General features: G+C 47.5%; 2 protein-coding genes across 2 annotated transcripts; one reads left to right on the forward strand and one right to left on the reverse strand.

Annotated features, from left to right (window-relative positions):
• LOC144609515 (paired immunoglobulin-like type 2 receptor beta) lies at positions 1-10,102 on the forward strand. Its single transcript, XM_078428007.1, has 4 exons — positions 1-291; positions 5,990-6,361; positions 7,025-7,204; positions 8,382-10,102. Exons 1-4 carry the CDS (start codon positions 201-203, stop codon positions 8,510-8,512), a joined length of 774 nt encoding a protein of 257 aa, XP_078284133.1. The 5' UTR covers positions 1-200; the 3' UTR covers positions 8,513-10,102.
• LOC144609514 (uncharacterized) lies at positions 9,203-13,068 on the reverse strand. The gene is made up of 2 exons (XM_078428006.1): positions 12,858-13,068; positions 9,203-11,982 (listed from the first exon to the last, which is right to left on the reverse strand). The coding sequence occupies exons 1-2, from the start codon at positions 12,867-12,869 to the stop codon at positions 11,086-11,088; spliced, it is 909 nt and encodes a 302-aa protein (XP_078284132.1). The 5' UTR covers positions 12,870-13,068; the 3' UTR covers positions 9,203-11,085.
• Positions 13,069-14,664: the final 1,596 nt, after the last annotated feature.

The following is a 14,664-nucleotide window of genomic DNA, read 5'->3' on the forward strand; positions in this document are numbered from 1 at the left end:
CTCTCTGAGATGCAGCACGGATACAGGCCCTTCGGCCCATCGAGTCCTTGCTGACCAGTGATCCACATTCACTAGCACACACCAGGGGAGGGAGAGGGGAAGGAGGGGAGGGGAGGGGGGGAAGGTGAGGGGAGGGAGGGGGAAGGAGGGGAAGGGGAGGGGTGTGGAAGGGGAAGAGATTAAGCAGAAGTGACTCAGCGATGAGGCAAGGCATGAGACAGTGTGGTCAGGGACACACAGGAGTGCCCATGGACTCTCCTCTCCGCCTTCTACTGCTGCATCTCACCGTGGGTGAGTAGATCCCAACGTTACCCTCCCTCTCACCCCCCCCCCGTAACCCCGCCGCCCCATCAATACCCAGCCTCTACCACCCCCCCCCCCATCTCCCCACTCCTCCCCCTTAACCACCCACTCCCTCAATAACCGTCCTCTCCCATCACTCCCCATCTACCCACCCCCTCCCCCTCCACCCCCCAACCCCCTCCCTCCCCCACCCTCTGTGGGAAGGAACTGCAGACGCTGGTTTACTCCGAAGATAGACACAGAGCGCTGGAGTAACTCAGCGGGTCGGGCAGCATCTCTGGGGAGAAGGAACGGGTGACGTTTCGGGTCGAGGCCCTTCTTCAGACTGGTTAGGGATAAGGGAAAGGAGAAATACAGACGGATCAATGAGTGAAAGATGCAAAAAAAGTAACGAGGTTAAAGGAAGCAGGCCGTTGTTGGGTGTGTGCTGGGTGGGAACGAGAAGCTGGTACGACTTGGGTGGGGGAGGGATGGAGAGAGAGGGAATGTTGGGGCTACTTGAAGTGGGAGAAGTGAATGGGGTCTCCACCTGAAACGTCACTTTACTGCTGTAACACTAAATTTCCCCGGGGTGGGGCAAATAAAGGAATATGTATATATATATATATATATGTGTGACAATAGACAATAGGTGCAGGAGGAGGCCATTCAGCCCTTTGAGCCAACACCGCCATTCAATGCGATCATGGCTGATCACTCTCAATCAGTACCCCGTTCCTGCCTTCTCCCCATACCCCCTCACTCCGTTATCCTTAAGAGCTCTATCCAGCTCTCTCTTGAATGCATTCAGAGAATTGGTCTCCACTGCCTTCTGAGGCAGAGAATTCCACACGTTCACCACTCTCTGACTGAAAAAGTTCTTCCTCATCTCCGTTCTAAATGGCCTACCCCTTATTCTTAAACTGTGGCCCCTTGTTCTGGACTCCCCCAACATTGGGAACATGTTTCCTGCCTCTAATGTGTCCAATCCCCTAATTATCTTATATGTTTCAATAAGATCCCCCCTCATCCTTCTAAATTCCAGTGTATACAAGCCTAATTGCTCCAGCCTTTCAACATACGACAGTCCCGCCATTCCGGGAATTAACCGAGTGAACCTACGCTGCACGCCCTCAATAGCAAGAATATCCTTCCTCAAATTTGGAGACCAAAACTGCACACAGTACTCCAGGTGCGGTCTCACCAGGGCCCGGTACAACTGTAGAAGGACCTCTTTGCTCCTATACTCAACTCCTCTTGTTATGAAGGCCAACATTCCATTGGCTTTCTTCACTGCCTGCTGTACCTGAATGCTTCCTTTCAGTGACTGATGCACTAGGACACCCAGATCTCATTGAACATCCCCTCTTCCTAACTTAACACCATTCAGATAATAATCTGCCTTTCTATTCTTACTTCCAAAGTGAATAACCTCACACTTATCTACATTAAACTGCATCTGCCATGTATCATCCGCCCACTCACACAACCTGTCCAAGTCACCCTGCAGCCTTATTGCATCTTCTTCACAATTCTCACTACCCCCCAGCTTAGTATCATCTGCAAATTTGCTAATGGTACTTTTAATCCCTTCATCTCAGTCATTAATGTATATCGTAAATAGCTGGGGCCCCAGCACTGAACCTTGCGGTACCCCTCTGGTCACTGCCTGCCATTCCGAAAGGGATCAATTTATCCCCACTCTTTGCTTTCTGTCTGTCAACCAATTTTCTATCCATGTCAGTACCCTACCCCCAATACCATGTGCTCTAATTTTGCCCACTAATCTCCTATGTGGGACCTTGTCGAAGGCTTTCTGAAAGTCGAGGTACACCACATCCACTGACTCTCTCCTGTCAATTTTCCTAGTTACATCCTCAAAAAATTCCAGTAGATTTGTCAAGCATGATTTCCCTTTCGTAAATCCATGCTGACTCGGAATGATCCTGTTACTGCTATCCAAATGCTCAGCAATTTCGTCTTTTATAATTGACTCCAGCATCTTCCCCACCACTGATGTCAGACTAACTGGTCTATAATTACCTGTTTTCTCTCTCCCTCCTTTCTTAAAAAGTGGGAAACATTTGCTATTCTCCAATCCACAGGAACTGATCCTGAATCTATAGAACATTGAAAAATGATCTCCAATGCTTCCACTATTTCTAGAGCCACCTCCTTAAGTACTCTGGGATGCAGACCATCAGGCCCTGGGGATTTATCAGCCTTCAGTCCCATCAGTCTACCCAAAACAATTTCCTGCCTAATGTGGATTTCCTTCAGTTGCTCCATCACCCTAGGTTCTCCGGCCCCTAGAACATTTGGGAGATTGTGTGTATCTTCCTCAGTGAAGACAGATCCAAAGTAACGGTTTAACTCGTCTGCCATTTCTTTGTTCCCCATAATACATTCCCCTGCTTCTGTCTTCAAGGGACCCACATTTGCCTTGACTTTTTTTCCTCTTCACGTACCTAAAAAAACTTTTGCTATCCTCCTTTATATTATTGGCTAGTTTACCCTCGTACCTCATCTTTTCTCCCCATATTGCCTTCTTAGTTAACTTTTGTTGCTCTTTAAAAGAGTCCCAATCCTCTGTCTTCCCACTCTTCTTTGCTATGTTATACTTCCTCTCCTTAATTTTTATGCTGTCCTTGACTTCCCTTGTCAGCCACAGGTGTCTCTTACTCCCCTTAGAGTCTTTCCGCCTCTTTGGGATAAATTGATCCTGCAACCTCTGCATTATTCCCAGGAATACCTGCCATTGCTGTTCTACCGTCTTCCTTGCTAGGGCCTCCTTCCAGTCAATTTTGGCCAGCTCCTGCCTCTGTAATCCCCTTTGCTATACTGTAATACGAACACTTCTGATTTTCCCTTCTGCCTTTCCATTTGCAGAGTAAAACTTATCATGTTGTGATCACTGCCTCCTAATGGCTCTTTTACCTCTCGTCCCCTTATCAGATCAGGATCATTACACAACACTAAATCCAGAATTGCCTTCTCCCTGGTAGGCTCCAGTACAAGCTGTTCTAAGAATACATCTCGAAGGCACTCTACAAACTCTCTTTCCTGGGGTCCATTTCCAACCTGATTTTCCCAGTCTACCTGCATGTTGAAATCTCCCATAACCACCGTAGCATTACATTTGTGACACGCCAATTTTATCTCCTGATTCAACTTGCACCCTATGTCGAGGCTACTGTTTGGGGGCCTATAGATAACTCCCATTAGGGTCTTTTTACCCTTACAATTCCTCATTTCTATCCATACTGATTCAACATCTCCTGATTCTATGTCACCCCTTGCAAGGGAATGAATATCATTCCTTACCAGCAGAGCAACCCCACCCCCTCTGCCCACCTGTCTGTCTTTTCTATACGTTGTGTACCCCTGAATATTCAGTTCCCAGCCCTGGTCCTCTTGTAGCCATGTCTCGGTGATCCCTACAACATCATACTTGCCCATGACTAACTTAGCCTCAAGCTCATCCACTTTATTTTTTATACTATGCACATTTAAGTACAACACTTTAACTTCTGTATTTACCTCCCCTCTCACATCGGTCACAAATGGCCCTGCCCTTAATCTCTTTTCCCCTCTAGAACTTCTGTTCCCATTCTTCTGAGTCTTCTGCAATATCTCCTGTATTCCCTTTAACCTCATCTTCATATTCACAATTTGTTAACCCCTCCCCCCCACTACTTAGTTTAAAGCCACAGGTGTCGCACTAGCAAACCTGCCTGCCAGAATGTTTGTCCCCCTGCTGTTAAGATGTAACCCGTCCCTTTTGTACAAGTCACCACTAGCCCAGAAGAGATCCCAGTGGGCCAGAAATCTAAATCCCTGCTCTCTGCACCAGCCCCTCAGCCATAAATTCATACCCTCTATCTCTCTGTTCCTGGCCTCACCAGCACGAGGTACCGGTAGCAGTCCAGAGATAACCACCTTCGACGTCCTACTTCTCAGTCTTTTTCCTAACTCTCTAAACTCCCGCTGTAGCACCTCCTTCCTCTTCCGCCCGACGTCATTCGTGCCCACGTGCACCATGACTTCAGGTTGATCGCCTTCCCTCACTAGGATTTTCTGAAGCCGGTCTGTGATGTGCTGAACCCTGGCACCAGGGAGGCAACAGACCATCCTCAAGTCCCTCCTGCTGCCACAGAATCTTCTGTCCGTCCCTCGGACGATGGAGTCACCCACCACTACGGCTCTTCCTGACTTCGGTCTCCCCTGTCGAGTATCCTTGCCAACAGGTCCGCCACTCGGACTGGAAACGTCTTCTGCCCCGACAGTTCCCAAGAGGGTATACCTATTTGCAATAGGCACAGCCACTGGGGTCTCCTGTAGTCCACGTCCACTCCCCCCTGAAACAGTGTCCCACCTTTGCTCGACCTGGACCCTTGGCGTGACAGCCTCACAATAGGTCCTGTCGAGGAAACTCTCGCATTCCCGGATGGCCCTGAGATCATCCAACTGCCTCTCCAACTCCACCACACGTCCATTCGGGAGCTGCACCTGGACACAGTTCTTGCAGGTGTAGCTCCCAGAAACTCCAGCGACGTCCCTATCTTCCCACATCCTGCAGGAAACACACTGCACCAACTTTTCCGCCATTACTTTGTGTCTATAAACAGTTCAGGCTTAAAACAATTGTATCCTCCTCACCTCAGCCTCCTCACCGAAGACTCGCAGCCAAAGACTCGCACTTTTCTCACTGGGCACTTTTCTCACTGGGCACTTTTCTCACTGGGCACTTTTCTCACTGGGCACTTTTCTCACTGGGCACTTTTCTCACTGGGCACTTTTCTCACTGGGCACTTTTCTCACTGGGCACTTTTCTCACTGGGCACTTTTCTCACTGGGCTGCACCCTTTTGCGAGTCTTGCTTATATCACCAATTAAATTGCCTGATTGTCCAATTTACCAGACTTCTCACTTAAATGATCAACCAATCCACGTATTCTCTTCTCACCGACTTATTACACTGTAATTGCCACTCACTTACTTTCAGCCAACGGTCGTCCTCTCTCCAACTTCCCGACCTATACACTGTGTGTATGTATATATGTGTGTATATGTATATATATATATATATATATATGTATATATGTGTGTGTATATATATATATATATATATATATATACACACACACACACGTATATATACTGTAAGAAAATAACTGCAGATGCTGGTACAAATCAAAGGTATTTATTCACAAAATGCTGGAGTAACTCAGCGGGTCGGGCAGCATCTCAGGAGAGAAGGAATGGGTGACGTTTCGGGTCGAGACCGTTCTTCAGACACACATCTATATATATATATATATACACACACATACATATGCACACACACACATATATACACACATACATACACACCTATATATATATATATACACACACACACACACGTATATATACACACACACACATATATACACACACACGTATATATATATATATATACGTACATACATACATATATACACGCACACACACGTATGTATATATATAGATTTATTCACAAAGCGCTGGAGTATCTCAGCGGGTCGGGCAGCATCTCTGGGGAGAAGGAACGGGTGACGTTTCGGGTCGAGACCCTTCTTCAGGCTGAATATATGTATGTATATGTATATATTCCTTTAAGGCAGAAGAAGCTGGAATAACTCCGACTGCCCCTTGCACCCCCCCCCCCCCCCCCCTCCTCCCACAGCATTGACCGTCGGCGGTAATGGCTACCAGGTGGATCAGCCGGCCCGGCTGTCCGCAGTGGAAGGCGGGTCGGTCACCCTGCCCTGCACCTTCTCGTACCCGGCCCACCCCCGGCCCCGGGGCTTTGACGTCTCGTGGAGGGTCGGGTACTATCACGGGCGGACCATCTTCATCCTCTCGCCACCCTACACTGACAGGGAGTACATGGGCCGGATCACGTTCCTGGGCTCGCCAGACCACAACCACACCGCCTCCATCCGCTTGGACCGGCTGAGGATGAGCGACTCGGGCAGGTACTTCTGCCGGGTGGAGATCCTCGGTGAACGGTACGAAGAATGGCAAAACATCACGGGAACCGATCTGTCAGTGCAAGGTGAGCAATCGGATCCTTAGCCCCCGAACTTGTCTTTGAATGGACAACAGCACGGCTGGGGAGAACAGGCCCTTCGGCCCATCGCGAGTCTAGGACCAGAGGGCACAGCCCCAGAATTAAAGGGCGGTACTCGCTGGAGTTTAGATGGATGAGGGGGGACCTCATTGAAACCTTAACGGAACAATGAAACGCCCGGATAGAGTGGGTGTGGAGAGGATGTTCCCACTAGTGGGAGAGTCTAGGACCAGAGGGCACAGCCTCAGAGTTAAAGGACGTTCTTTTAGGAAGGAGATGAGGAGGAATTTCTTTAGTCAGAGGGTGGTGAACCTGTGGGATTCTTTGCCACAGACGGCTGTGGAGGCCACAAGTCAGTGGATGTGTTTAAGGCAGAGATAGATAGATTGTTGATCAGTGCGGGTGTCAGGGGTTGTGGGGTGAAGGCAGGAGAATGTGGTTGGGAGGGAGAGATAGATCAGCCATGATTGAATGGCGGAGTGGACTTGATGGGCCCAATTCTGCTCGTATCACTTATGACTTTATGGACTCAGTGGGCTTTAGGCCTGTTTCTGTGCGGTGTCTTTGAATTAAGCTATCGGGTGGTGGGCATAGGAGGGGGCGGGGAGATGTTTGCAAAAGAGGGGTCCTTTATTTCTCCGCTTCAAGCCCCCACAGAGAGGCCCAGCGTGACGGTGACCGTGACGGTGGCTGTCGAGAACACCACCCCCAGGGGAAGCCCACCCTGGGTGCTCTTTGTGGCCAAGGGCGGTGGGCTGCTGCTGCTGCTGCTGGGAGCTGGGGTGGTCATCTGGATCTGCCATAGGAAGAGGAGAAGGAGGAGGAGAGGTGAGTGATGCTCAGGGTGGGTCCATCACACTGGGAGGTCCATCACACTGGGAGGTCCATCACACTGGGAGGTCCATCACACTGGGAGGTCCATCACACTGGGAGGTCCATCACACTGGGAGGTCCATCACACTGGGAGGTCCATCACACTGGGAGGTCCATCACACTGGGAGGTCCATCACACTGGGAGATCTCACAAAATGCTGGAGTAACTCAGCAGGTCAGGCAGCATCTCAGGAGAGAAGGAATGGGTGACGTTTCGGGACGAGTCCCGTCTTCAGACTGATGTCAGGGGGGCTGGAAAAAGGAAGGATATAGGTGGAGACGGGAAGATAGAGGGAGAACTGGGAAGGGGAGGGGAAGAGAGGGACAGAGGAACTATTTAAAGTTGGAGAAGTTAATGTTCATACTGCTGGGCTGCAAGCTGCCCAAGCGAAATATGAGGTGCTGTTCCTCCAATTTCCGGTGGGCCTCACTATGGCACTGGAGGAGGCCCATGACTGAAAGGTCAGACTGGGAGTGTGAGGGGAAGTTGAAGTGCTCAGCCACCGGGAGATCAGGTTGGTTGAGGCGGACTGAGCGAAGGAATATTGTGAATTTTGTGAATATTGTGAATTTTTAGAATATTGTGTTCAGTTCTGGGCACCGTGTTATAGGAAAGATATTGTCAAGCTGGAAAGGGTTCAGAGAAGATTTACGAGGATGTTGCCAGGAGAGTTGGACGGGTACATGGATAGGACGGGTTTGGAGGGATATGGACCAAGTGCAGGCAGGTGGGACTTGTGTAGCTGGGGCATGTTGGCCGGTTTGGGCAAATTGAGCCGAAGGGCCTGTTTCCACACTGTATCACTCTGTGACTCTATGAATCCTGTACAAGCCATGACCAGTGATGAAGTTGTCACGGTTCCACGGTGACACCTTCTCCCATTAAAACCTCTTCCATGAGAAGAAACGTCTTCCATTAGCTCCAAAGGGACGATGGTGAGTAAGATGGGCCTAGAATTGTGGCGCTATCGTGTACCGTTTTGGCTGTAGTTCAGGAACAAACAAACAAACAAACAAACAAACAAACAAACGAGAGTTTTAGTACATGAGATGGCCGTCCGGTAACTCGGATCTCACTGTACCTTAAGCGGCAATTAAACTGAATCTTGGATCTTGTGTCCCCTGCCTGCAGACTGCCTGGGTGTGGTGTGGTCAGGCCGCAAGGGCGACCCGGTGACCAGCGGCGACAAGGAGAGGAGGCGGGCGGACGTGGAGCCGCGCGGGGACGGCCAGCCGGCGCACCACCACGCCGGGGAGCTCTGAGCACCCGGCACCCTTCCACAGTGGGGTGGGTGGGGGGGTGAGGGGGAAAATGGAGACCGCGTCCCGACTGGAAACGCCACTGACACCGTTTCCTGCCGGTGGTGGCATCGACCGCTGGTGTAATGGCAGTTTCTATACCATCTCGAAACCCCACTTCAATAGCCATTACTTCTCGGACAAAACGAATCTTCCAAACTTCTTTTCTTCATTAATTGGTTTTATTAAAGTAGCACAAATCATAGAGGAATTCATCAGTTTCCGTATTTTATCAACTGTTTCTTCTTCAAACAATATCTAGAAGTTCTTGCAGTTATTACCGTATGGTTCTTACAAGTATAGATGATACAAGCATATGGTACGAGCGCGTGTGTGGTAAAGAACTGTACGCTCACCATCCTCCGAGTCTAAACTGACCCACAACCTCTGTCGACACGCTAGTCTCCTCCCATCTAGACACTCCCCATTACGCATTAAGTCACACCCACAATCAGGCAAAAAGGACATAAACTAGAAACATTAAAACATAGCCACAACACAACGACAGTAATTGAATTAAGCATAATGGCTCCTACATACCGGCCCCTAATTGTTCTGCGTATGTAACGAAGCAATTACTAATAGATAACAAAGGAGCTATAAAAGCTTAATATTCTTCAAAAACAAAACAACATGCATTATATACATTGGTGCACAAATTTCTTTCGCAGTTCTTCAATCTTCCATTGTTGAGACTTTGTCGTAATAACCTGATCTAGTTCTGCTATTCTGGATTTAGCTGCTTGCAGCTATGCATTCAGAACAGTAAATAATTGTGTCTTTTCATTTTCCTCATGTTCCGTTTCAGTTCTAACATTTTGGAAACTATTAGTCAGCTTTTCTACCTCTGATCTCAGTGATGACAATTGTCCATCCTTTTCTTCATTCTGTTGAACAGACATCTTCAAATTTGACTCGAGCTCTTTCATTTCGTTGTTGTGCTGCACAAATTTTATTTCTGTTCTTTTCTTCCATTCTGCTAACTTGCTTTTATATTGATCTACCTGTCTAAGAGCTAAAATTTTCTCTCGAGAATTAGCTTCAATACTTGCAAATAGTTGATCTATTTGGTTCAGCAGCATTTGTTGTTCCAATTGATGTTGTTCGTTGAGCAAGGATATAGCTTCTTTATCTACAATGATATCATGGTGCTCAAGTTGCAACTTTAAACTCCTTATATCTTCCAGACAACTTAAGATGTTTGATTCTTTTTCCTTCAGCTGCTGAGTGACGAATTTATACATATCTGCATTTTCTGCCAGTTCTGTTTTACAATGTTCAATGTGTACCTCCTTCTCTTTCAAAAGCTGTTTGCTGAGTTTGCTTTCTTGTTGGAGTGTGTCCACTCTGCACTAATGATTTGTAACTCTGCTTGTAAGGCCTTAATATCCTGCTCTTTATTTTGCAGTTGTACTGTGATATGCTGCACTGAATCATTTAATAACACATTTTGGTTTATCAACTCATGAACATGAATTTCTAAATCACAAATTTCACAGATCCCTTTCATAAATGCCTTTTTTATCTTCTCAAATTGAGTTTGGTAAACTTTAAGTTGCTCGCTAAGGTTGTTGATTTTATCAAAACAGAAAGAAGTAAATTTATTGATTTGCAACTCTATTTTTCCATCTGCTTCATTAAAACAATTAAGTTCACAAATCCTCTCCTGGCTTTATTCATGCGTGTTTTTCAACCCACTTACAGTGTTTTCTAACTCTGTTCTTGCCAGTAAAGTTTGACTAACAGTCTCTTCAAGTGTTTCTAATCTAGTTTTCAGGATTATTTCACTTCCCAACAAAGCACCAATCTGGCAAGATGCTTCTTGGAGCTCTGCTTGAAGCTGTTGCATTCTATCTGCTCTTGAAGCAACTTCTCCTGTAAGCTCTTCTACTTTGCTAGATAGTTTGTCCTTATGATTATTTGAAGCTTCCAGGTAAAGTTTCAATTTTGTAACTTCCTGTTCCTTTTCCTGAATCTCGTTCTCATGTTTTTCTTTTAGTTCTTCCATGTGCTGAGCCAATCTATTCATCAAACTTTGATTCAGTTCTGCAACCTCTATTATGGTGCATCTCATTAAGACTTTCCAGTTGTTTCTGACTAGATTCCAACTGAGCTACTGTTTCATAATCATGCCTTTTCTCTATTCCTTTTTGAATATATTCATCATCTTCCTTGGACTTGGATCGAGACAATTCAATGCTTTCCTTTGTTTTGGATCGAGAGCCATCAACTCTTTCCTTATATTTTGACAATGAGCTTTCAGATTCTCTTCTCTTTACTATTTTCTTCTCCCTTGATTTATCTTCTTGCAAATCTTCCTTGGATCTTGACCGTGAATTTTCAAAGTTCTTCTGTTTATCTTTATTTCGAGCATCCTCCTAAACTGACCCACAATTTTGGGCAATGCTTCCCGACTTAGTGGATTTCATGGAAAGAGAAGTATGGTTAATGTCAGACCTACGCTATGGGAATATTCAAGATCTTAAATCAGCAACTGTTAAAGACTACATTTACTAAGGGCAGGGGAAGACCAGGACCTAAGGAAAGCAGTTTTGCTGCCACCGTAATACCTGTAGAAAAGAAGGTATTGCTGTATTCTGTAGACTGTATTCCCCTCGTTGCTCCTTACCTGTAACCGGTAAGTTGAGGAAAACACAGGTTTCCCTGGATTTCACATCATCTTGTGAGTTTTCTTTGAACTTTGGCAGCATGCATTCAGATTCATTTCTTTTTTCTTTGTTTTTCTCATGACCCTTTGTATTTTCCTGTGTATTCTCCTTAGACTTTGGCCAGGAGCTTTTGGTGGTATATATTTTTTCTTTCCCGGACATTTCTTCTGATTCCTTGCCGGCTCTTTCATTGAAGTCATGATTATGTTGCTTAGTCAACGACTCCTCCAGATTTACGATAGATATCCGATTGACTGCAGCAGCAGTATAATTATTCCTTTCCATGCCTTTATTATTTTTTCTCAATGGGCCATAGATAACCCATCCGAGTACGGTTCTCATGGCAAACGGTCCACCTTCTTGATTGGTAATAACCTCTATAGGTTCTAATGCCTCCGAAGCATTCGTTCCGATAAGCAGGTCAATACCCGAATTTATTTTGGGTAATTTGACCTCCTTCAAGTGAGGCCATCTTTCCAAGTCCTTCTGCTTATGTACATTTGGATGAGAGACGGGCATAGTCTCTTGTGTAAACACATCAGATACTTGTATGAAGTTGTCTTCCTCCAGACTAGACATTTCCATATTTGCAATATGACAACTATCGTGGTATTTCGGACCATTTATGGTGTTCAAGAGAAGTCTAACCTTTTCTCCTGTAATGTTCATCCTCCTCATCAAGCTTTCTGTACAAAAGGTAGCTGAACTTTCACTGTCCAAAAAAGCATATGTTTTCAGCACTGTATTCCCCTCGTTGCTCCTTACCTGTAACCGGTAAGATGGGGAAAACACAGGTTTCTACCCCGGCCCCAATACGTGCATTTAACTGATGCAGAACAACAACGTATATTTTTTAAGTTACAGAGGTTTTAAAGTTAAAACATTTAATTTCTAACCGATTTATTGAAGGTCTTCAGCGTGTGACATCACATTGCCCCTGTGAGATGGGCTCGCCCCCCCCCCTCCCCCACAACTCATGCAGATATATGTATAACATGTGGACCTGCAGGCACAACGGTAAACCACAGTGCCACAATGTTAGCGCCACCTTAATCACCACTGTCCTGGCGACTGTTTATTACACGTTTTACTTAAATTGGTGGAATATCTTTTAAGTTACAGACATTTAAACTTTAAAGCTTTCATTTCTAAACACTTTCCCCAAGTGCTGTGCGTCTGACATCACCACGCACGGCCTCTCCTCACTCGCACAGACAAGATGGACGCCTTTAGCGGAGCTGCCCGCCCGCAATCACTGCCTCCCCTCTCCTCACCCCTCACTCTCCCACACCCTGAGCAGGAGGGAGATGGTCGGACTGTTGTCCACTCATCCTTCCCTTCAACCCACGCCACGGAGTCCTCGAGCCCCCCCCCCGCGGACCATTAACTGATGCCCCCCCCCCCCGACCTTTACTTTAACTAATGCGTCCCCGCATCTGACATTACTCAGGTCGGGCAGCGCTGACCGCCGGGAGATGTAGTCGCCGTCGCCTCTCCCGCTCGGGGCGGGGGTGGATGCGGCACCCGCCCGACTACTGGCAATGCCTGTCAATGCGGGGTGACGAGAGCTCTACTGCCGCCCTCACCCCCTCCTCCCCCCTCCCCTCCCCCCTCGCACAAAGTTCCGTTGGTCCGCTCACCACGGCGGACATTGGCTCCGACCTCCCTGTTTTTGCGATCTCGATAGGGCCGGGTCCCTACGTGTGGGGTGCCGTGTTTGACTCCGACTTCCCGCTCGATGTGGGTGGAGCAACTGCCATCGCCGACAGCCCCACCGCGCGCTGCTGCTGCTCCTTGATGACGCGCTCTCCGGGAACTGCCGTCGCCGACAGCCCACCGCGCGCTGCTGCTGCCGCTTGATGACGCGGTCTCCGGGAACTGCCGTCGCCGACAGCCCCACCGCGCGCTGCTGCTGCTCCTTGGAAAAAAAAAAAAAAGAGAGAGAGAGAGAGAGAGAGAGAGAGAGAGAGAGAGAGAGAGAGAAAGAAAAAGAAAAAGAAAAAAAAGAAAAAGAAAATAAATGGAAGAAATGGATTGAGGAATGGAAATATGAAGAAAGAGGTGTGGGAGGAGTTTCGGCATATTGGATGGATAATCCAAGTTGTAGAGGGATAGAGTTACATACGAAGGAAGCATATTGAAAGGTTGGGATGTATTATTGGCAGAGTGCCAACGGCATGATGATCGGGAAGAAAAAATGCAGTTGGCCAACAGGATTGTAAACAATTGGTAATGCAAAAATGGAAACCTAAGCGAAATAACCCCGAGGACTCCTTGTCTGGCATGGCGACCCTGTTTATAGAACAGGAGGATGAGGAGTAAATTGGGAAAGTCGGGAATGGTGTAGAACACCTCCCCCATATGCCCCTAGCTATCTGTCCCCAAGAGCAGGAACTGCCCAACTGAGATCCCATCGGGGGGGGCACCGGCACCCCCACAGGGAAGGGCACCCCCAGAGGAAGATGATACCGATAGCGACCGGGAAACTGAAAAGGAGGACGAAAGGAGGGGAAGGGCTGAGGCAGAAGAGGAAGGAGCAGCAGTAATTGAATTCATCAGTGAGAGAGTGCAACGAAGAGCAAAGGAAACGCGAGGCTGAGAACCAGCAGGAAACTAAAAAGACTAAAAAGATAATGCTACTGAGAGCAATGCCAAATCCATTAGCAGGACAGAATGGGGCGCAGGCTGTGATGCATGTATACACCCCATGGAAGTTGCAGGAAATGATGAAGATTTCTAGGAATGCCCCAGACTGCGTTTGGATTTGTGAATTGTATAAGATCAACATTAACCATGTACGAAACAGTCGCAAGAGATGTGTTCACCCTAATGTCCGCTATCCTGAATCCAACCGAGGGGGTACGAAGGAGAACCCTTTGGGATCCATACCAGCCCGACCACCCCTAGACGGATGAGGGGTTTTTCTGGGCTTGGTGAATTTCTGCCGGAGTGGATCCCCAACGTGGCAGTGTACATTAAATTACTGTCACCCTTGCCTCCGCCAAGGCACCGCAGCAATTCACTCTCCCACCCCAACAAGAAGAAGCATGCCACAATCTAAAACAGTGCTAGTCACTGCACCAGACATTGGACGTCCCTTATAAGATTGCCCATTTTCAGCTTTATGTGATCAACCTATTGCAAGCCCCAGCCCTCCCAACACATCTAGCCATTATCAAGTGCAATACCCATCCGGGTGGCCGCCACTAAAATCTCCAGGGAAATGCCCTTTGCTGACATCACAATCCTGCACCGTAGCTTGCGAATCCTGCACTATGGTCTCCACAGAACCAAAGATTCTAATGGGCAGAACGGCCTTGCCAGACATGGGTGATGTAGGGTTAATGTAGGGGGATGCCTCTGCTGGGCAACATGATCTTGGAAATGAGAGGATTGTGACATTGACTCCTTGACTGGGCTCTGGCTTACCCCTCTTGGGCAAATTTG

The sequence above is a fragment of the Rhinoraja longicauda genome, chromosome 34 (assembly GCF_053455715.1).
Source record: "Rhinoraja longicauda isolate Sanriku21f chromosome 34, sRhiLon1.1, whole genome shotgun sequence".
Taxonomy (NCBI): domain Eukaryota; kingdom Metazoa; phylum Chordata; class Chondrichthyes; order Rajiformes; family Arhynchobatidae; genus Rhinoraja; species Rhinoraja longicauda.